General features: G+C 39.6%; 1 protein-coding gene across 1 annotated transcript in view; it reads right to left on the bottom strand.

Moving 5' to 3' along the window:
* Positions 1-23,536, bottom strand: part of ARFGEF1 (ARF guanine nucleotide exchange factor 1) — a 98,367-nt gene extending 74,831 nt beyond the window's left edge. The window contains exon 1 of the mRNA XM_072852378.1: positions 22,764-23,536. Within this exon, the coding sequence (XP_072708479.1) occupies positions 22,764-22,887 (124 nt within the window). The 5' untranslated portion in view covers positions 22,888-23,536. The remainder of the gene's footprint in view (positions 1-22,763) is intronic.
* Between the last annotated feature and the right edge of the window lie 1,333 nt (positions 23,537-24,869).

Here is a 24,869-nt window from a genome sequence, read left to right as displayed (position 1 = left end):
TTAATCCAGGAAGCTAACCTAAAGAGAAACAGGATTGGAAGAAATACAGACACAAGCGCAAGCACATACAGCAAAGTGTGGATTTCACCTGTGTACATTCTCCCCATCGTAGAATACCATGAGTGTCTCTTTCCCCTCAAAATTTCTGAGCCCAGACTTTAGCATAGACCCTCAGTTATAGTTTATTTACACATCTGTTCTTGTGACTGCTGTTATTTGCTGGGGTCAGTTAACCTTACATTCTACTTAGTTTCCTCTATCTGCAAGATTACAGCTCACATAGCTATGGCACATGGATGGAAAAGAGCAAAGCTCCATGCAGATTTAAGAGTCACTGCTGTGGTCTTCACACAGCATTTATATAATAGCAAATAATTATTGTACAGACAAACAAAACACCCTTAAAAGTGTATTTGAACACTTCCACTTGCTTTCCATTCCAATGTATTATGCTGCTGCAACTTCATGTTCACAGGTATTGAAGGAGTAACTAAGGAAGCACAGATTAATCACACTATTTAAGAAGCAGCGTTCCAAACAAACAGCAGTTATATTTTGAGTCTGACAACTCTTGATGAAATTCTATGTAGATCCTCCTTGTTGTGCTCTACGAAATCCTGAAACTCTCTAATCAACTGAAATACTAAGTCATTATCTCATTAGCTTAGAAAAACACAGAGTAGTAACCTTTGAAGCGTGCAGAGAAATATTAATGTGTACCTACACACAAAGTAAAAAAACAAAAGCCATGAATACAAACTTTGTACAGGTGAGGTGCTTCAACTTCAGATGACACTAATCCTCTGAAGAGAGTGCTAATATAAGAAAGGAACATTATATGTTGTTACTTTCCATGCCATATTTTCTGCTATGTTAAAGGTTTGCAGAAAATCCTATTGAAGTATTTATCTACTTTTGTATCTGCAATTCAAAAGACAGTAACTCTATGTCTGATGGTCCTTATTGGGCTTTTTATCTTCCCTTTCTTCATTTTCTTTTTAGACAGTCATTCATACAGAGCTACAGCTTCTCCCTACCCTTCCTCACAATATAATATCATTTGCGAATATGCAACTCTGGTGTAAATTCCAAAGCTTGAACACACAACCCGTCTCCACTCAGCCAACCTTACTACCTGCTCCTTCAGCTCATTAGGTATGACATTTTCAAACAGAGAATCAGTGGCAAATCTACTCAAAAGAAGAAACTACTCTACTGGCCTCATTCTGCTTAAAATTAATTCAGAATCATTCAATCCAATGGGTTTTATGACTAGATTTTCTGTAATAATCTTGCTACTTGCTAAACCAAGCCGAGACTACTGTCAAGTTGCTTCACTGACTACTTGAGAAGAAGAGGAGGGGTGACACACGTATAAGTCACACATTGCCAAGGATAACTGAATTATAGTCATGATTAGTAGCATTGATATTCTAACATGTGTCTGAAAAGCTCATTTTCTGCAGCAGTAAATCCCTCTGCTTCCCCTCAATATCATTTGGGTCTTCACCCTTTATTAAATCTACAGCAAACTCCCAGCAGTATCCAAACCTGTGTCTTCACTCCTTAAAGAAATTTCTTATACTTAGATCAAAATCAAAGAATGGAAACAGACTTTTTATTTACATCTTTAAACCCTGTTACAAGAGCAGCATAGCCATGTACATTTATTTTAATCAAGCAGGGCATACCTTTCAAATACTTTGTTCCAGCCCTTTTTGATACTTCCTCCCACTACCCCCATATATTGGTTTCACACTCAGAACTTGTGGCACGAGTTGCTGAAAAGGTGCATCAATATACAGGCAATTTGGTTGCTTACCAAATACAGTCACCTAACCAGATTATAGAAAGGATCTTGCCTAGAGGTACAGTTTTTCAATATGCTTTAATCCAGTCCAACTGAGGGTGGCCACCGAAAAAGGTGGTTCCTCCTATTCCACATGTCTCTTCATGCTTATTTGCACACTCCTTATACAATTATTGCCAAGGCACAAAGTTTAAATAGCTTGATAATTTTAGTTCTCCTGGGGTCAGTGCTCTATTTCAATTCACTGTAGAGCTGCATGATCACGAGTTGCCACACCTCATGTGTATCACATGTTTCGGGAGGGAAGAGCTGGAACAGAACTGCCCATTGCAGTGGATGCCCACAGATGCACTGGAATAAATATACTGCAAAACTAGACGAAGTTTACCCACTGTCTTTCATCAGCATTAGTATTTTTTGTAATGAAGTAAGTTTTGCAAGGATAATAATGTTTCTTCATCGGGTAAGGGGGGAAGCCTGCAGCTGTATATTCTCTTAATATTCACACTGTGTATAGAGTTTTCTGACCCTTCTTTCTCATGTCCTATGTTAAAATTCTTGTGAGTTGTGTAAATCCTGATTCTAGAGGCCTCAACCCCAGCATATAAACACAGCAACAGCTATCCAAATAAAGAGGCAGGTAGCACAACATTTTGAAAACAGCATAAACTAACTTCACTCAGATATTTTTATTGCTTTTTTGTATTTTTTGCTACTTAAAGAAAGTAAGCAGCATATATATCCTATGCAGACAGATGAGTCAACTACTGTTCAGAACAAAAGAAAGACTACTCAGCAAGAAAAACGTAGAATGTTGTTCAATGTGTTAAACAGCACAAATCTTTTTGATATTTAACAGCCATTTCCTCCTGACTGCATCACCTATATTAGGCCAGTACAACTGTTTGCGCACACCTGCTATAAAATTGCAGAGGAACCTTACCAGTTGAAAAGTAACACTTGATTAAGAAAGTAAAAGTTGAAGTTTTTAACTTAAAGTTTAAAACATTTTTTTAAAATATTGATCAGTTCCTTCATCTGGTTTTACCACGTGGCTAAGGGTACGGTGGGGAAGAAAACAAATGCTTTAGCCAGGATTACTGCTACTGCTGGGGAAATACGGGGTGTTCATTGTAACAGACTGGAATCACAGAAATAACAGAAAATTAAATTCAACATGGAAACATGAAAATGTGTGTCGAGGGAGGTCATTTATTTCTTTACTAAAGAATATGGAAGGACAAAACACTGCAGAGAAACAACCAAATTAAGACAGATCCCCTAGAAGAGTCTGACCAAAGGATATACTACAACTATTCAGATCAGAATAACTGTAATTTACAGAAAAAGCAATTTTACCGAGTGCAATGGTATACAGTATACAGATCAGTATACAAAAATGTTGTTACCAACTGTCTCTCATGAAAATGCCAACATGCTGGACTAGAGAAAAGCATCACAAGTCTTTGGAGACAAAAGACCCCCCAGCTTTTCTGCCTCAATAATTGGTTTTTCAAATATTCTTGCCAAGAATAATAACCGCCATCTAAGTAACCCATAAGAAGGTAAAATAACTAATTACCAATTACAAATTTGATAAAATAGGGATTATAATCAGCATAATTCTTTATAAAAAATGAGACTTTATATTTACATCCCCTCTGTCATTGCAACCCAACGTTACAAAGCACTCTATGTGTGTGAAGTTCCTGGACGTGCCTGTAACTCCACTAGAAAGAGTTAGGAATCTACTCATTGCATTAAGTTTCAAATTTAAGGGGAAGGTAAGCCTTGAGGGATGACAGAATCTAATGGTTTGAAATAATATGTAACTCCTCTGGTTTCTCTAGAATAGTTTGCGCAAGATAACTGGACTTTCCCCCTCCCCCGCCACCACGTTGTTTACCTGATTCAACTGATGGGACACATCAGTTTCTCAGCATAGTCATCAAAGAGAAAACAGAGTGAAAAATCAGGACAGACAGAAATTCTCAAAAGGATGTATTGAGGAGAGACTCAATACATCCAGTCCTCTTCTCTCTCAATTTTCTCAAAGAGTTCATTTGAGTGAGTATTTGCCTCAGTCAGCAGCATTGTAGCTTATACTGCATGTAAGAGCAGGACTGCAGACACTCTGAGCATGGTGGGTTTACACTTCCTCAAAACCACAAGGAAACCAGTAGCTCTGTTGTTTAAGATTGTGAAACGTGTTTGCCTAGTTCTAGAGACAATGAATCATCAATAACTCTTAATTTGCCAGAGCAGCTTGATATGTCGCCCTCTGAAATTCAGAGAAGTCAAAAGCAGCCTCAGTTCTGCTGCTGCAACCTTTAAGAAATTAACGTGGATCTAGGTCTTTATATTTTTCCCTTTGAGCACTGAATTTCGGATTCATAGTAAAAAGTAGAAATGTAAGACTATATATCTCTAAAAAATTTTTAATTTTTATATCTATAAATATGTACACACCCTCCATATCTCCATGTATACTGTGATTTTTACTCCCTAGATCTGATCTACAACTTGAAGAGGAAGTTTTAACTCAGCAGAACATAGGAAACACCACAAGCATTTAACTAATAGTTTGAATCAGAAGATAGGTCATGACTGAAATCAGAATACTAATAGATTTCCAGCCTCTATCACTGTTTCAGACATCCTGATAAACTTTTTGTGGAAAGTACTCACCTCTACTCAAACACAACATAGATTCTTCTTTTTTAAGTTAAAATTGAAACTCATGAATACAGGCAAATAAAATAATTGATTATGTATGATATTTCTGGTGAAAACTGTCAGATATGAAAGAAGTGTAGCATCATTTCTTACAAAGAAAGAAAGCTTGCGGTAATGCACATTGTGCCTCTTCATGGCAAGCTGGGCTTCCCCCCCACCCCCCCAAGAGAGTAGGTTAGTTTCCCTCATTTTTAAGATCAGAAACTCAAGCATATCCCTCATATTCTGCTTGGAAAAGTGTGAGTTTCTGCTAAAATACAAAGACGACAGAAACAAATTTTGCAGACACAAAAATTACATTTGAAACAGGGAAAGCATTTTCAATCAAATCATTTCCACCTGTCTGAAAAAGCATATCTGAAATTAAATATATTCAGAACAAAATCCTGCAATTCTTAACTCATCTGAAAGGACACAATGAGCTTCTTTCTGAAGATCATCTTTAAATCTGACCTTTAAGTTCAAAGTAGGCAAACATGAGCTGTCCAACTCAAAAATACAAAGACCCGATAGTAAGAAATTATCTCACCTCTCTGCAGTTATAATCGCTGGATTCTTCCACCATATCCATCCCTGTAAGAGAGGAATTTCTGCACAGTCTGATGTGCCGCTGCCTATTTATTACCTTTGGTAATATCTAAACAGTGAACAGGCTGCCAAGAGAAGCGGTAGAGTCTGCTCCACTGGAATGACTCACACTATTGCTTGACACGGCTCTCAACCTAATCTGCTTTCAACAGATGATCTCCATAGGTCCCGTTCAATCTAGACTTCTCTATGACTTGACTCCATACATTTCCAAAAGACTTCTGTCACACAAAAACATCTCTTCAGCATTCACTTGCAGTCAAACAATGTGATGAATAAAAGGCTTAACAGAAAGAAGTCTCTTAAGTAGCTGAGTAACTCTTAAAATTTAATTAACATTTTTAATTGTTTGCATTGACAACTGAAAAAGGATCCCAAACATTCAATAGAACCTACATCTAGAAACACAAAATGTCACATTCAAGGTAGGATTCAGTTTGATATTAAGATGTTTCAACCTGCATGTTTTCATGCATGCTATCTGCCCAACCTCTTCTAATTGCAACTTGTCAACAGCTGAAGAAGCTGTGCAGCAGCAGACCAGCCAGGAGGTGTGCTTCAGGACCTGCCCAAGCATTCTCCAAAGCCAGAAGAGAGCTGATCAGTACAATCAGTGGAATAGGAGAGATTTGATGCATATGAAGCCCCTAACCTTAGGCATCTTACTCTTCAACCGAGTCCTGTTTCAAAAGTTTATGCTGCCATAAGAGAACCAGCAAGTGACATATAACAGGAATTTAAGTCACAAAGCCAGTTTCTAAATTTTTCCTTGGCACCAATACTCTCATATTTTAACAACAGTATTACAATTGTAAACATAAAGTGCTGTATTTACATAAATTATGACAGAAACTCAAACAAAGAAAAAATGACTACTATATTTTCGCTTATGCACTTGGCTTATTTATGAATCAAATTTTTAAGGCCTAACCAAATACAAATTGGAAAATCAAGCTGGAACAGATTTTGCAGCAGTTCAGCTCTCCTTGTGTTATACAAGCATTCTGTTCTTCCTACTTCAGATACAACACAGCTTTTTACACCTACATGCAAAGTTTAATTCCAGAATTAGTGTATCTTCAGTTCATGATGCCATTCCCAGAAAACCAGTATTTTCATCATCATTTCATGTCATAAGACAGGGATTTGCATTCAGTAGCTCTAGTCCACTTAGTTAAGAAAAGAAATTTCTTTTTCCTTTGTAGGTAAACATGCATTTTAATACATAAAATAAAAAAGAAAAAAACAAAGATAATTTAGCACAAACATTTTTGAACTTTTGCACTACCCAGCTCAAAAGCTCTTTCACTGCAGACTGCAGACATAATGGAACTAAATGAAAATAACTTTCAAACAAGAGGCACGAAGGCAACTAATCAAGCTTGACAGACAATGAATGTCTCATGAAATACATAAGCAGATCAGCGTCCAAAGATGCAAACAAAACCAGAGCATCCCTACCTCAGATTTTTAAATAAAATTCATGTAAACTTTGAGAAGTGGGGAACAAACCCAGAAATCAAACCTAAAAACACCAGACTGTGTTGGACAAAAAGATACAAGAACAGCAAATTTTTTTCAGCCCTTGATATCTAGCGTGTATTTTGCTTCCACGAGTGGCCAACAGCATATGCTTAAGTAAACGCAGATTATAAAAGCAGGGCAAGAATGCTGCAGTAGTCCCCTCCTACCAGCATCTAGCCATCTGTGGCTTATACTCTTCCTGCACAAAGAGTGTTCCTGCAGGTTTGACAACCCTTGCTAAATTTTCATTTAATCACTTTTTAAACCATTTAAACTTTTGGGATCCATGTAATTACAAGCTGCAGGAAATAATTTTTTTGCTTTACTTTAAATAAGCTGAGTTCTTTACAGGCTATCCGGATCTGCATGTCAAGAAATTATCATCAATTATTCTTTCTTCATGTCTATGCCACTTACAATCTTAGAAACTTCCTTTACATCTATCTTCCTCATTTTTTTCCCCTCCGGGGAACAGGAGGCATAGTCTGTTTGATCTCTTCTGGAAGACATTCCACACTTTCAGTCATCATTGTTTACTTCCAATGCATCGGTTCTAAGTCCACTGTCTCTTTGGGAGGCAGCAGAGAGCAGAACTACACATGGGATGCAGGGCACCTTTATAAGGTGGTTTAACAGCTTCATTTTTTTTCTCTATTGTTTTCATATTTGTCTTTTTGACAAAGGAATCAATATTTTGATGAAATAATTCACAGTAACTCCAATTCTCCCCCCCTTGCAATGGACAAAAGTCTTTCTTAGAGCCCATGTTTGTGCATGCACAATTTAGACCGGTTTCCCCCTCCACTTCCCCTCTTCTGCTCATAGGGGTCAGTCTGCGTTTATCAACACTCAATTTCTGCTATTTTATCAAGAAGTGGGTCAGTATAGCACAACTGCGGGCTTTAACAGCTTGTTTTCACTCTTCTAAATATTTTCCTTTGTCAACCTTTGTCACCTCACAATTCACCCCAAAACACCACGAACTTCTACAGAACTGAAATACCTCTCCATTGGGAGAGCAGATGTACTCCTTAACAGCTCAATACCTTCAGGAACCTTGGGTGAGCAACCCGGTTGAGGTTTACTGTAAAATTGGATTACCATATGCTTATCTATACACTCATCAACTCCGCCTTACAGATTTGTGATGGTAAGTTTCCCCTCTGCAATGCCTGCACAGACCCTTCCTCACCACAGCACACGCATCCATTCTGTTCTCTACCAGCTTTATTCTTTGCTACAGTTCAGACTTGCCAGTCTGAAGTTCTCAAGATTTCTCCATCCCTTATACCCTTGGCACTTTTTTGTTTTTAAAAAAACAAACAAAAAGACTGATGCTACTCACATTTAGTACCTCCCATTCCTTTGTTACCAATCAATGAAATTTTAATATTATACATTCTATTAAACAGTTCAGCAATTTCAGATTAGAGAACCTTTAAAAACTCCTAATCCTAACAAGTTAATATGAACTTTGGTTTAAATTTCAAATTGGGATTTTTTTTCTGACTCATCCCTTGTAATTCCACTATAGGAAACTTCCTCAGCTTCCATATACAACAAGGCAAATAATGTATTTTGGTCTCCTTCAATATCTTTGTATTCCCCAAAAGCTTCTGTGATACCATTATCGTCTACAAGCAATACAAATACGGGTGGGTTTTCTTCTTTGCTATTTCATACCAACTTTATTATAGGCTTTTCATAAGCTTTTATCAATAGCTAGTATACACCTACTCAAACAAAACACATGACAAAGAATCACCATGTTAGCTCCAAGCATTGCGCTCCTTTCCAAGCGTCCTCAATCCTGTACTTTTTTTGAAATAAAAAAATATGTGCTTTAATGAGTCTTTTCTTGACTATTAGGAAGATGAATTTGAGCGTATTTTAGCATATGTTTGAGCATGTAATGATGAGAATGCTCACTATTACAGACCAGCTCTTCAGCTGTACACCTTAAACCAATTCCTGGCTAGCGCTCGAGAAGAACTCAAGAGCTGCTCAATACATCTTTACTGAATGTTACCTGTCAACACAGTTGATTTACTTACTTGACTAAGCTTTCTGTAAAGTATAGCAAATTAAACATTCATACCTACATAATTAATGCTATGGAATTAAGACTTTTCCACAGATTATCTCTCCTTATTCCTGGCCTATTAAGACAGCATCCTCATTTTAAAACCACTGATATTTCAGCTGACCATTTTTAAAGACTTCCAGCATTCATATATAAGCAAGCATACATTTGTTTTTGACATAGATACCTATTGAGGAAACTATTTCTTGAGACTTCTCTGTTATTTTCTACTATGTTCTACTTGCTCATTTGGTTGGTTGGTGACAAGTGAAGACTGAAATAAATGTTTTACTAATGCTTTGTATTTATTCTGGCAAGGACAGGCTGCTGCTGCAGAACAAGACCATCATTATGTTTCTCAGTCTTGTTTCTGGATCATTTGACAGTATGAACAAGAGCTACACGTCCACTTTTCATACAGACCACCTCTTCAGTAATACTTTGTCATGTAACACAACCCCTCAAACATTCTTATTTTTTCTTAATTTTTCTTTCAGGAGTAAGCACACATGCATAACAATGATGATGCATGCATCCTTACTCCATACTTCTTAAAGTATAACCAGCTACTACAAACTGCTATTACATACATTGAAGCCACTCAATTTTAACACTTTACTCCAGGTAGGAAAAGCACTGACGCCTCTGCTGTCCCCTCCATGAACACAAGCATACAATATATTAAATAGGCGTGATACACATACAAAACTGACTCACAGAATAAAATAAATCCTGGCATATAATGATGATTATTCTAAGCCAGGCATGTGAGCACATTTATCTCAAAGTAGGTGTTTATTTTGACTGCTAGAATCTTTTTTTTTAAATAAAATCCAGAGTTAAAACTGATTGAACTATGTATGCAGTAACCCTTCCCACATCCTGCAAAAAGGGAATCTTCATGCTTTTTGATTATCATCCTGATGACAGGGGCGATCATTTGCTATAAAATTTTCAATTTCTAAGAGAAGGTTTCATATACCTTTCTGTTAAACAATCAGTACTGTGAATTGTCAAAGACTAGATACAACCAAGGACAATAAGCTCTTGGGCAGTGTAAAGTTCTAAGAACAGCTAGAATCAAATTAAAAGATTCCTTTTAATATGGGAAAATCTACGTTTTATGGGAAAATCTACGTTTTTGAACCTCCATCCTTGCTGTAGATATCCAACTGGAATTATTTTTTGTCCTTTTGGAAATGGGTAGTTTAAAAGGTAATTTAGAAGTTGGAAATTACTAAACTTTATTTCAGACTTAAATACAAGATCCGTAGAAGTTCATGATACCTTGAGAAATGGCAAAAAAACCCCCAAACCAACCATATTCCCATTAAGCAGCCTGCTCACTATGGTAACTCCAAAAGCAATTTGCAAGTAGGGATGAAAAAACAAGAAACAAAACACATGACACTGCAAGATTCTTACCCATTTCAAGCACTAAAACTTTAAAGGTCACATGTAAGTCTATACATGAATTATACTACTGGTAACCTTCTAATTAAAAAAGCATTATGCCACTTCCCTCTTGCCATAGCTTTGAATCATAAGAAAATCATAATCTTTTCCAGATACAAGAAGATAGCCAGGAGACCGCAATTTAATGATTGTCTATAAAATTCATCAAGCTACATTTGACAGAGAAAAAAAAATATTGGGTATCATGGACTTAAGTTTATTTTTATGTCTATGGTATGACCCCCAAAAAGGTTATAACCTTATCAACTTCATAATTTTCACTCAAACAAAAATTTGTAAGAGAAAGCTCAAACTTTAAATCAGAAGTCCTGACATGAGATGTTTATAATGCAACTTTCAAAGTGATCACACTGTTACTAAAGTCCTGATTTCTTCATTAGATTCTGATATAGGAAGCAGCTCAGACAAAGATGTTTGAATGAACACAAGAAGAAAGAATATGAGTATTACAGTAGTCTGAAAGCTCCAGTGTGGCTGCCTTCAGTACAGCACATACACATTAGATTATTACTACAATGAAACCTTTATTTTCCATCTCCTATCTTTTATTTACATCCAAAAGAAGTATTTTTGAAAATTCAGACTGCTTAAATTAAGACAAATACTCATATGACAACTACTCTATTTTCTCAGATGCTGATCAGAAGACAACTGGAAGACTACTCAAAAAGGTCACCACTACACAATATTGTTAACTCTATCCATGTTGCACACTGTGTTACAAGGAAGTGCTTCTTTTACCATTGCTTACCAAAGCTGTGAAGAACGAGAAAATTAAGGTATTCGGTTCAGTATTTACTGGATCCATGAGTTCATAATAATCTATTATGAAAAAGTGTACTTGCATTGCCTACACAAATGGTTTTTTATATATATACACACACAATTTTTATTTAACAGTAATTACTTACACTTCTACTGCACTGAGATTGCGCCCCTCCTACTTGTTCTTTAAGAGCATTTTAGGACACGTGATTAAATAAATGCTGTTATAAACTACAACAGTCAGTCAAAGAACTTTCAAAATCACCTCTGTTATAAAAGGATACTTGGTCTAACTATTTTTTATCAAAATAATGGAAGTTTCTTCATATTTCAGAAGCCAGTGCATAACTGGCTATTTCTAGGAAATCTATTTGTGATCAAATGCAAGCATCTTCCACCACCAGCTAGTGCTCATCAGGCGTCTATTAGATTACATCTAATCTGTACTATTCACGGCTTTATTATTATTATTATTAATTTTATTTAAGTCATTCATATATAAAACTATTTTCGCCATTTCTACCTCTTCGGAAGTAGAAATCCTTTACCTAAGTTAAAGTTATGAATCATTAGTGCATGTACTGCCACAGGTACAAGCTGTATATGAAAATAAACCTCTAAAGTTACACATATCCTTTAAGTTTTATAGATATTGGCAATAAACAGTAGAAGAATCTCTAACTTTGCTTTAAAAGGTCCTCAAAATTACACTTTACTCTCTAAAAAAGAAATTTAAAACCCTTCTTTCCTTGTGAGGGTATTTCACCCTGACCCACCCCTCCCTCTGGTCCAGTTTCAGAGAGCAGCTTTGGGCCAGGGGAAGGGGGGATTTTTGGATTGGAGGGGGATGTGGGGGGTGTTATTAAAGTGAACTCCTACACAGAAGCATAAAAGAAACAATCACCCAAAGGGTAGAGGTAAGAGGTAGAGGTAAGAGGTCTTAGTGCCATGCCACCTGCCTCAAGTTCATCATTGAAAGGCCTGGAGAGCAACCAAGCAGACAGACAGCAGCTTCTGCTTCCATATGAAAAGGAGGTGATCAAGGAAAGAATGGCCCAAGTGCTGCTTTACCTTCAATGTACAAGACAGTGTTAATAATTCAAACGCAGAATTTTGTCTCGAGCTTAAGAATACAATGTAAGACTCAGGGATGGAGGTCAAACTTATCCCCTCTTTCTTTCTGCACCTAAGACACAAATCTAAGGCTCCTCCAAACATTGCTAACCATCACAGTCTACTTTCCCCCCAGCGTTAGAGACAATTCCAAAGAAGTCTATTTCTCTTTACAGTGTATTTCTCTTTACAGCAAAATTTCTAAGCATTCGAGATCTATTTATATGCATAATTATGCACACATAATCACACAAAATAAAGTGTCATGTCTTAAATCACAAGTGGAAAACATCTAACTGTCTCATTTCACTGCAGGTGAAGAAAATTTTAATCATACTTCTCAGGCACTTAGGCAGTCTTTATCCAGCTTTCAAACTTTCATGCAAATGCAGCTGTCCTATTCTACCAATTTTACTTACAGCAGTTATAAAGTTCTGTTTCCATTTCAGGATAATGAAAACAGAGGTTAATTTATTCCTATCCACTTTCCCATACACTGCACAAGATCCAGCATGGCATTCTTGCAGACGTCACAGTCCATTAGCTAAATGAAGCGAGCTGAGTTAAGACTCTGCATTTTCCAGCTCTCCCGAGTTGCAGAAAAAAACTGTGATTTTATGCCATCTGCTGCACTCTCAGTCCATGCAATAGTACCACTCAGACCTTTAAACACTCCGTTATAACCTGCAAGGTTGCCTGCCAGGCATGCACAGGTGTGTTAGTTTTACACACAACAGAAGCATGCCTTTGCGAAAAAAAAAAATCTTCATTTGAAAGGGCGTTCCCATTAGTTTATGCTTATTACTTGCATTAAAAGTACACAGTTTTGTGCAAGTATATCAGTGTTAAGTTGTGGCACAGTTTTAAAATTAAAATATGATGGGAAGGTACCAAAGAAATTAAACCAGTGCCACACCACTTATATTTAATTTACAGATTTGAAACTTTTCTAAGTGTACCTTGTGCTATTCAACTGGACAGCTGAGCCCTGTAGCATAAAACACTATTTAACTTCTTTAGTAAACCCCAACATTTTTATCTCAATTTGAAAGTCCAAAAATATCTTCTCCCCAGTTTCTCTCAAACTGCAAAGCTGCGCATTGCAATGTTGAAGCATGCTGGTCACTCAAACATTGCTGACAACTACCTGCAACACAAACTGATGCTCAAGAGTCCCACATTTATGTCAAGTAAAAACACACAGCAGTAAAACACCCCTGTAGCCAGAACTGGCTAAAATCTCAACATGAAATATTTACAATATTTTAATTTCTAAATGAAAAGAAAGAATAACATTATAAAACCTGTTACAATTACTAGAATAGCAAGTGCTAAAGACAGCGAGTGCAGAATTTGTGTTATTAATGGATCATCTTTTTTAAACCTATCTACCTCTGTGTTTAAGAGCAGACACAAAAGAGGGCTTGAATGAAACCATTTATGTCAAGGGTGGGTATTTTCAATTATCTTAAAAATATCTTAATTTTTTTCTGACAAAAGAAACACATGAAATGAAAAAAAGATTGAAGAGCACTGGACAGCAGACATTACCCATTTGAACAAAAACAAGTATTAAACAGCATAACATCAATAACCATGTAATCTCGTACCACGTAATACACAGACTACCAGAAATGCTGGGGGGCAGGGAACAGAAGTAAAACATTCTGAACTGAAATCAACAATTAAAAAAAAAAAGCCCACAGCAATCATGCCCTAGATGTCTTAATAAAAGACTCGTTTGCTTTTAGCAAAATTTAGTTAAGCTGTTAAAGTGTGTATACAATTCTGGAACAAAAAGCTGGGGCAAAAGAAAAAAAAACAACCCCCAAGCATGACGAAACAGCTAGTTAGATAATACAATTGGAATGAAACCTGTTTAGCAGAAAAATTAAATAATACTAGAACAGAACAAGAACAGCATACCTGCAAAAAAACAGAATCTGAGCCAGTGAAACAGGCGGCCATGTGAGTTTATCAAATTAGACAGGGACTACTGTCCACTACTTTGGTCAAGTGTAAATCTGCTTTTCAGGATTGGGTTTGTCTTTTAATTTTAAAATCTACCTGAGATGCTACTGAAAATTTTTTCTTTGTTCAAGTTCAAAAAAATCGCAGGAGGAAAAAAAAGATTAAAACAACTGAGCAGAAAGATAGTTTGGGAATCTAATAAAACATTGCAACCAAATACATTACTGCTTTGGGATCCTTCGCTAGCATGAGTACATTTGATCACAGCTTAGAGAAAAGCTACAAGTAACTGCTTCAGAGAATAAACACTATCAAAATGCAGCAATGATCACTCAGTTCAGGAAGTTTTATGATCTGTCACTCCTGAAGGGGGGGGGGGGGGGGAGAAATCAGTGGGCAGGTGACCAAGGTGGAAGAAGTGAAATCCCCTCTCAAAATGAAAGCTCTATTTGTCATTTTGGGGTTTCACACACACATGACCAACACTTCCACAACCCACTAAGCACACAAGCTTCTTGGTATAATGTTTAAAAGCACAAATATAGTTTCACTTAAATTCCCATAAAATCAAGTGTGACTTTTTTATTAAAGGGAAAGAAATTTCCAAAACAGAATCATCCTTTTTGCAGTTTAAGAGGACGTGTGCACTTAAAAGGCAGTGTGATTGCCTTTAACAAACTCCTGAAAAGCGCAGCCAGATGTACATCTCTGAAACAATTGTTGCTTGAACTAAAACACATTTTTTGAAAAGAATGCGTGATACAAAGATTTTGCAACATCAGAGAATAAAACCAGCCCACTGTTTTCCTATCTGTGTCTAAACAAGCAACAGACTTAATCTTGATTCTTGTGCTATTTTTTTCATTCTCTAATTCTTATTGCTCTTCAAGCCTCTCACTGATAATTCAGCCCACGCACTGCTGAAGCCAGGGGTAACATTACTCTCAAAGTCGTATCAGGTACAGAGTTAGTATAACCTCCACATTCCCTACCTAAGCTTCAAAGCTGCTCTTGACTACAGCATCATAGTAAGAGCTCAGATTCCTCAAGATTTCAAGTTCTTTTAAGAGATACTGCTTCCCAACTAAAACCTCATCATCTACTAATATGTCCACACTGAAAACTAAAATGTAAAACTTCAAATTAAATAAAAACAACAAACAAAATCAAACCCAGAAATCCCCAAAGAAACCCAAGGAAAATCCCCGACAACAAGAATACCACCTAAAAGCTAAGACCATGGTTACAGTGGAAAGAAACAGAAAATGGGAAAAAAAAGCTAACAACATTTGTCAATATATATAAATTTAAATGAAATTTTATCAAGCCTTTCCCTACCAGTTTGGCAGTTTTTACTTCTAATCATGTAAAATTAAGAACTGAAGAACACAGGGGTTATGGAAGACTAAAATGTGGGGAAAACACCTCATAATCCACCCCAAAACCTTAAAACTGGTAGAAGGCTTGCTTTTTTAATAAATAAATAAATAAACAAATCTCAAATCCTTGCTGACTGGCATTTTTGTTCTCACTCACATCATGTACCAGCTACCTTGCCCAGAATCACCATTAGGCCAATACACTAGTAATTACCTAGGTCATTCTATTCATCCTTGTAACAATGTTGGCACAGCAGCAGATGTCTTCCAGTCCTTTGGTATTTTCTCAGCGTCCTAAGATTGATTAGAAATCAATAAGGGAGTTCTGCCAGGTATTTCAAACTTTCCGGACTTGACAGGCCTATTTTTAGCAGCTCTTTTACATTTATACTCAAAATGGGAAGTATCGTATAACAAGTATCATCTACCTTATCCCTCAAAACAGCTATTTTTATTTAACGCTCCCCTGCATTCTATTAAGATATCTATAAAATATACAGGCTGGGGGGCTTGGGGCGGGGGTGGTGTTGGGTTTTTTTCTTAAGTTCCGACACTACGTGTTTTTCATAGAAACAAAACACACCAGCTACCGTTTGTTCAATTGTCCATGTACAATATTCTCTTTCTATAAAATCCCACAGAAGTATTTCATGTTTTCCCTGGTTGTTTGGAGACTTTTTGTAGGTATGGGATTTTTTCTTAAAGGTTTGGTTTCCCTAACAGTAACTTATAGTTTCTTCTACTATTTACTCACGGACATGGTAATAACTGCCAACTATGCAAAGAATACTTCTTGGTCTGTATCCATCTGACTAGCACAGCTAGATCACGTATTTTTGGCTTTCAGACATACACAATAGAGTTCTGCCTCCTCTAACAGATAACAACTATCAAGCTTCTTACTCAATTCTATTTCCTGAATACCATCCTCCTTCCTCAAAATCTGTGGAGTTCTGTTTCCCATCACTTCAGCCTCTGATGCTCCACTGACAGTAGCTGTCTTTCCCAGACAAAAATATTTTCTCCCAGCAAACCACCAATTTACACATCACACAGGAAAACTCTGTGGCTTGATGCAGAAAACACAAAACTCCCTTCCCCCTGCCTATTCAAGTCAGAGTCACCAATCTACTGCTGCCTGTTGCAGAATTGAATGAGTGTCACGTACAAGTTTGCTGGTCTTGCCTCCCAGGCTCCTGGCAGCATTTGTTTACTTTAAAGTACTCACTAATCAGCAACTTGATAAAAATATCAACATCAATCAAAAACCCAAAACTGACAGGCAGGTGCCCCAAAAGAAGACAAGGCTTCCTCATTGAGCTTTTTGTGAGTCCATGATTTCAGCTAGGAGTTTCGCCAAAAACAGGGAAGAGAGACTGACTACAACACCACTGGCTGATCCTTCCCTCCCTCTAAACACCCATGTGACAATCCTCCCTGACAACTAAACGAGTTAGCATATTTAACAACATATTATCAAAATACTAGCTTAATACCAATTATTCTCTGAAAGACTCCAGAAAAGGTCTGGAATGTACACCTGACACCAATGGCCAAGCTAATTTTTTTCAATTGCATATGAAGAAGACGCACATGAATGGGCACTGTGGTGGTCCTGAAAAAAAACGAAACAGTGGTTAACTGGAGACAAGAACCAAGAGAAAAATATTACAATTACAGGAATAATATACTGGAAGAGGGTACAGAAGAAGATCAACTAGAACAAAGACTCACAAACCAGTAAAGATACTTCATTATAAGAAATAGAAGCACTCTGGTCACAAGGCAACAGCTTTTCATTTTAAGCTTCAACATTCCAATTAGTGCTCTAAAATACACAGCAGAACAGAGATACTTAAAAGCTGTTCTGTGTCACAAAGATGTGTTGAAGTCTTTCAAAATTAGATTTTAAAAGGTACTGAAAATCAACATTAAAACTTTCAAAATATCAAAGGCTTTAACTGAGGACGTATTTCAGGATAAAGTCAAAGTTCCACCTGAAAAAAATATCATTTTTTTTCCTTCCAAGACAAAAAGCAAATATTTGATACTCATTCTCCATTAACATTTTCCCAACCCAAATACAATCTACCTTGTTTTCTACAAAAGTATTTTTATGTGCACCCTGCCAACCATCCCCTTTCACAAGGGAGATTAAAGCTCGTCAGTGTTGCCATTCTACACAGCCAAGAACTGATTACATCTAAAACAATAAAAATTCCCACTATACACAACTTCTCTTAAATTCGCCTCATAAATTCGACATAAATGGCACTCTACACCTCAAATGCAGAAGACAACCTGGAAAGCAGTTTATAGGGCCAACCAAACCTTACTGTTACCAAGCCAAGTTTTAAATCTTTGCAAAAGTAGATGAGCTCTTAACAGCACCGAAACCCTGCTAGGTAAAGTCCAAATTTAGCAAAGCAAGCACGAGGAGGAAAGGGCAGCTGCAACTTTTAGGGATTTGGTTTTTTTTTTTAAAAAACACATCTTGGTTTGTACTAGCAAAAAATCTCCCTTTATTCTGATTGCTTACTTCAAAATAAGTGTTTCACAAGAACAATTAAAACCAGAAAATAAATTCTGTATGGACAATGGTGACTTGTATACTGTGAAAATAAATGCCTATAGCACATGCAGACAACAGACAATGGTACAATATCGGTCTCTTTGTATTCAGCATAGAAGAGACTCTGAAAATTCTGGGCTTTGGCTTCTAAAAAAGGACAACTAATTTTGATGAAAGATGGAAGGTATTCTACTGAGAACAGCATTATCCAAAATATAAGCAGAAATTTAGCTCGTCCAACACTTCTCCTGTAAAATTAATTCCAGAGGAGTAACACAATAATGGTCTTAAAAATGCATTTTGAACTGTTCATGCCAGTTTAGGAAAGCTTTTTTCAATGCACCCGGCATCTGCAACAGGTACATGCATTTCTGTATTGACTGTTAACCTAGCTGAATCGTGTTCTATTATCAGATTTATCTATGTATGCGAAGGACATGAAAAAATGAAACTAGGAAGCGTAAAAAGAGAGACAGAAAAACATATGCAGGTGAGACTCTCCCAGGCCATTTACAAATCTGCGTAAGTAAAGATATAGATGAACCTTCCCACCTCTGGGGCAAGTTGTACGCCAAACGTTACCTGTATTCAGAAAAACTAAGATTCAATGCTTAATTATATCCTGCTGCTTCATCATCCTATGCATGCATGTAATGGCAGCACAAACTGAACGGAGCTGTTACTTTCACACTGGACGAGACCTACATCATCCAGCAGGATCTTTGCATGACAGACTAAATCTAAGAAGCACTGAAGAACCTTTTAAAACTTACTTTCAGCCCTCTTCAGTTGGCACTTCCAGAATTCCAAGCAGCAAATGCACGCTTTGCTTTAAAGTACGTACCAGGTATATATCTGTATCATTTTATGTTATTGGCAGTTTGGAGTTTTAAAGAAGAGTTGCTTGACTCCTGATTTGCAGTTGAACTAGCAGCCTTTATACAAGCAGGGAATTTTGGTTTGCTCAGCTTGGTCCTTCTATAAACCACCTTTCCAGGCAGACAAATCCACACCCTGGATTCTGACACAAAGCACTAATAGTTTTTCTTCAGTCTATTAAAAATTTTATATTCAGCTGAGGAATTTTTTTTTCCCCAAGACTTTTTATGGACCATACATAATGCAGTATGTTTACTGTAAAGTTTCCTATACTCTAATATAGCTGAAAACTAATACAGAAACAGCAGTGCAGGGAAGTGACTGGGAAGGGAACCTCTAAATCTAATCCTGCTGTCAGCTTGCTGCCTGATGCTCTCTGCAAGCAACAATTTTAAAGATAAACTCATTCCTTACCTAGATTAAGAGTAGCTGCTATGCAAGTAAACAACACGAGTTCTAAATTAGCTGTATTTCATTATGTGACTAGAGAAAGAAATGTTACATTCTTTACATACAGAGAACATCTTTCAGAAAGGACAATGTTACATGAAAAATACATTAAATTTGGAGTCAATTATTCTGTATTAATCCAGACACAACCTGGTGAATCATTAGATAAAGGATGCAAGCATCAGGCTTAATTTTGTCCCTGTTAAAAACAAAAGAGCATCTATAATTCAAGTTGCAATATTTAATTCATATTTTGCTTTCTTATCTTCTAATAGCCCAGAAAAATGTTCATCCTACAAGGATCTCATCATAACACCTGTTCAGAGGTCAGGCTGCCACAGTAACATATACCAGGAATGCTGTGGGTTTTTTCTCCCTCAGAATTCACGAAGTAACAATAGATGGAAGTATAATCTTAATGGAATACAATAGCACAGGTTTATAAGAAAACATACAGAGATTAAAAATGACAAAGGGATATTCCTAAAGATTCTTAAATCAACCTCAGTCTAAAAAGCAGACTTTTAATTTGTTTGTTTATTGTACAGGAATACCATATTTCTGGTCATTGCTTGCTTGTTTCTGAAATACTTCAATAGCAGCTCATCTTATATAAACAATGTAAAACAATGTAAATACTGGATTTAGGAAAAAGAAGAAAACATCTCAAAAAACGAAACAAAAAAGTGTCTGGATAACAACTACTAGTTAGAATATTTGATACACTAATAGTAAGCAACATTTTACTACAGTCATGCAGTTGGAAAAAAAAGATCTTAATGGCAGAGTTTTGTATTACATCAGATAATTTCAATGAAGACTAATCAATTAAATATTCAGACTGAAAAAAACATTATGCTGATCTGAGGATGTGTAATTACTGCCATGCTTTTTAAAAGCTACCTTTTATTTAACAACCATTTTAAAAAAATCCAATAAAACTTTAAAGTTAGACTTTGCCAGAGTTAACTCAAAATTGAACTTAACTCTACATTACCATTTTTCTAATTTTTTATCATTAATGTTGTTGCTCTCTAAAATAAAGCAATTTCTCAGGACTAAGAAGTACATACTCCTTGCTTAAGGTGGAAAAGAAGCGTCCAGTTGAAGAGTATTCTCCAACAGATGAAAAGCTAAATGGAGAGAGCACAACATGTGCTTCCTATTTCCAATTCTGCTATGAAAATCACAGCTCAGCTTTAACAGCCAGTTGCCCCACATGTGAAATAAGGAGGATATCTACTTTTCTCTGAAAAGCTTTTTATAGTTAGACATGAGCACTACTCTATTCAAGTTATATATTGCCACTTTTTAATTAGGAGTCCATCACACACAAAACCAGACAATGGACCATACTACATTTACAATCACCAACTATATTTCATTGTGCCACAATCTAAAAAAATTGATTTCAGTAAGACTCTATGGTAATTAACATCACATCTGATATTCTTCAAGTTCATGAAGCCCTTCTATATACATTAGGTAATATGCACAATCTTGTAGTTCTTTTTTCCTGCTTCGCTGGCTTTTATACCCACACATCGTATCGTTTTCCCATTTAAGTCCCAATCACGCAATCAGTCCACAGGAGAAGGTTTCAATGAAGCTGTAGCATAGAAATCACTGGGATGTGTGCTTAGGGGTCTCCTTGCACAAATCAGTTTACAAGATAAAAGATGCAGACTGTACAGTCTAGCGGCCCTCCTTTATAATCTGTGTAACACAATGAAGCCATGCTTGGAGGGATCTGGATGATACTTAAGACAGATCAAGCTACTGAAATAAAGTACAGCAGAAACACAAGATTAATACCAATGTCTAATTCTATGGATGACATACAGGCTGGATATAGATTCCACTTACTAATAAGAAAACATTTCTCTGTTTTATTTCTAACTTGAATATGCAGTCTAAAGTCAACGGAAAGGCCAAAGGGTTATCAGTTTAATCCCATCTGTCTAAATCATAAGATTATTATTAATAATTCTAGTGATAAATGAGAAATGTAAGAAAAAACTCTTTCCAATCTATTTGAATAATTAAGACATAAATAGTTGAATTACTGCCATTTCTCCCCCTCCATTTGTCAGGGGCTTTCACAAAGAAAACAAGAAAAGGATTGTTCTTTTTTTTAAAGAAGTGAAAGTATTATAAAAGACAAATGAATAGAATGACAAAAGAACAGCTTGAAATTACTTATAATCATTTTTAAAACAAGCAAGTTTCAGTTTAATATTATCTCTTCAAACAAATCCATTTAAACAGACATTATTACTGTACAAAATCAAGATAATTATCTCCAAAACCAGAAACAATTATACAAGAATGGGAGGGACATAATCCATTTATGTATTATTTAAATAAAGCAGGCCTTTCTCCAGAAGTCTTTCAGTAAATACGTCAATATTTTGCCACATAGGTTCAAACCCTGCCTGTACTCATCACGCCAGAATTTTAAAGCCCAAGTTCTCCTTTTATGCTGCCTGTTATTGAATGTGTACGTATGCTTTCTACTAGCCAGCCCCAGTACTTCCCTCACGCTTCTAGACAAGGTGGTGTTGACACAGCTGCACTACAACCCTAACACCCCTCTTCAGCCCGAAGCACGCAAACAGTCCCACATCTTCCGTGGCTGCACCAACCCTGCCATGCATGAAAGAAGCCCCCTTCCCCATCAGCTCTTTCTCCACCAGTAACCACACAGCTAAGGCTCTCCCTCGCACATCTCCTGGGCCATCCTCTCTCTCTCTAGCCCTCCTCCCTAGAGGCGGGCGTCCCGACTCCGAAGGGCCACCAGCTCCAGACGTGGCCTGGTGTCATTGTCTCTCGCTTTCCGCCACCCCCGCTTCCTCCCCCGTCCCTCCTCCCTTACCGCTGCCTGTCACCTGCTCCCTCCCCGCCGGCCGTCTGCTTCCAGGTCAGCTCAGCTCAGCTCGGCGCCCCTGTCTCTCTGCCTATTCATCCTGCGAGCGGGGAGGAGGAGGAGGAGAGCCCGCCGGGCGCCGCAGCGCCCTCACCGCCACTGTCAGTAAGGGGCAGTGCGCGGAGGGGCCGCTCTCAGCAAGGGGCGAAGCTCTCCCCGCAGCCCAGGGGCACACACGCTGCCCCAGAGGGCTTCGCAGTAAGACGCCAGGCCTCGGCCCCTCTGCGCACCCATCCCGAGTCTCACACAACTAACCAGATCCTCCACTCGATCCAAAACCTGTGCCACGGCTCAGCCCGCAGCCCCACCTCCCCCAGCCCTTCCCCTCTGGTCAGCCCCCTCTGCCTCATTTCCCCAGAGGCCCCAAAACGCCTCTGCTCCCTCCCTCCCTCCCTCCCGCAACACAAACGCACACCGGGAAATAGGGGAAGGGGGTCCCGGAGCGCACCCCGACCCCCGGCCGCCCCTTCCCGCCCCGAGCTGCGCCTCACCTAGGGCCACCTCGCAGGCTTTGCGCAGCTGGGAGTGATGCGCCTTCTTCACCTCCTTGTCGGCCAGGATCTTCTCCAGGGCCCGGGTCAGGAACATGTTTTTCGTCTTCTTCCCTTCATACATGGGCGCGATCGAGCCGGGAGAGGAGGAGGAGGGGTGGGGAGGGGAAGGGAGAGCGGGGCACCGGCCGCTCCCGCCGGGGGAGGGCTGCGAGGGGCCGGGGCAGGCGGTGAGGCCGCGGGGCCGGGCCGAAGCAGGCGCGGGGGAAGGGCTCCCTCAGAGGGAGGGCCGCGGCGTCCCGACGCCGGCTCGGAGGCTCCCCCCGAGGGGAGGCTGGGGTGGGCCCGGGCGGCGGCGGCAGCCAACCCCCACGGCTGAGGGAGGACGAAGCCTTCTCCTGCCTTCTCCTTCCCCCCCCGCCCCTGCTGCGTGTGTGCGCGGACGGCGCCCGCGACGCGCTCAGTCCCCGAGCCGCCCCCGGCCCGCACCCGCCTCCATCAGCAGCGGCGGCAGCAGCGGCGGCGATGGCAGCAGCAACAACCTGCCCTCGCCATGTTGGAAGGAAACGACGTCAGGGCCGCAGCCGCACGGCTGCGGAGCGGGAGGAAGCGGCGGCCGTACCCCAGCCGGGCGGGCGGAGGGAAGCAGGTGGGCGGGGGGGAGCGCTCGCCTTCTGCGCGCCCCGCGGGCGCGCTACAGGTGGAGTAGACTCGCGGGAGGCAGCGGAGAGGGAGGTACGGAGATGGCCGCTGCCACCTGGGAGCTGGCTGAGGAGGAGGAGGGGCAGGGCTTCCCTTCCGGGCCACCAGCACTAGGAGGGGGAGGAAGGCTCCCCCGGGAAGCGCCACCTGCCCCGAAGGGGGAGCTCCGCCGGGGGTAGCGCGAGAGGGTCTCTCGGAGAGGAGTTGTCGTCCCGGCCTCGGCCTCCCCTGACGGGAAGCCCCCGAAGCTCTGCCTCACGGGAGGAGCGAGCGGAGAGCAGCTCTCCGGCGCCGAGGGAGGAAGAAGCGTGTTAGGGTGCAGGACGTGACCGGGCTCCCCGCGCCCCTTCCCGGGGAGACGGGGAGCGCGGTGCCCGCCCCGGGGGCGCTCCCTCGGCCCCCTCTCCGCCTCGCTCCGGCGGGGCGCGCAGGGCCTCGCCTCCGCCGTGCGGGAGCCGCGCTTCCCGTGAGGAGCGTGCGGCGCGGCTTCTGTAGCCGTCTGCCCTCACCCCCTGCCCTCGTCGTTGCTGCCCGCCGCTCTCGGGCGTTGGATGAGCGCTTCACCTGAGTGTTTTCATGGTGCCCTTTCTGCTCGGGTGCCCTTTCCCTATCGCGTTCATCCTCTGCCTTTAAAATACAGTCATCCCGCACTTCTTCTCCATTGTATATGCACTAGGAGTACAAAGCATTAAAAAAAAAAAATTGCACCTTCACTTATAACTAAACGGTGACTTCTGTGTTTTGTTATTTTATTAAATTGTTAGAAATTTTTGTAAAATTGTTATTTTTTTGCTGGTGTTCTTTGGCCTTTTTTCCTCCCAGAGTGCTAAGGGGTAATTTCCTCATGCTTGCTTCAGGGCCAAGAAGAGCTCTGGTTGACTCTGGCTAACTGGTAAGCAGCAAAAACATAACAGGGCAAGTTTTTGCACTCAGAGGATGTACACCAGTATTTAAAAGTAGAATATGGCACTAACTGAAGCCAGGTCTGCTTTAGAAAATTTTTGCCTGATACATAAAGTATTAATTAAAAAGTAATCTGGAAATGAAAGGACTGAATTTCTAGATGTACCTTTCAGGCAGAGTGGGACAAGGCTATAGCATCAGCATGCAGAAAGCAGAGATGCTTATGGAAACCAGGGGCCACCTCTGACCTTGGAGGACAGAGAGCCAGCGCACGGGAAGAGGTTATCCCCAGCTAACTTTTCCTGTCTGTTCTCTATTCCTCTGGTCCTGCTGCATCAGTCAGGACAACAGCCTTCCAAGGTTAATCCTGATCCCTTCGTCATGAAGAATTTGAGAGAGCCTGCCCAGGCTATCATGCCACCATGCTAAGGCCTTGGAAGTAGCCTTATGCTCTTGACTGAATAGTTTATTTGAACACCTGTTTCTTTGACTACAACGGAG

This window comes from Ciconia boyciana, chromosome 2 (assembly GCF_034638445.1).
Source record: "Ciconia boyciana chromosome 2, ASM3463844v1, whole genome shotgun sequence".
Classification (NCBI taxonomy): domain Eukaryota; kingdom Metazoa; phylum Chordata; class Aves; order Ciconiiformes; family Ciconiidae; genus Ciconia; species Ciconia boyciana.
Note: the sequence above shows the minus strand (reverse complement) of the source record. Positions and strands in the feature narration are given on the sequence as shown.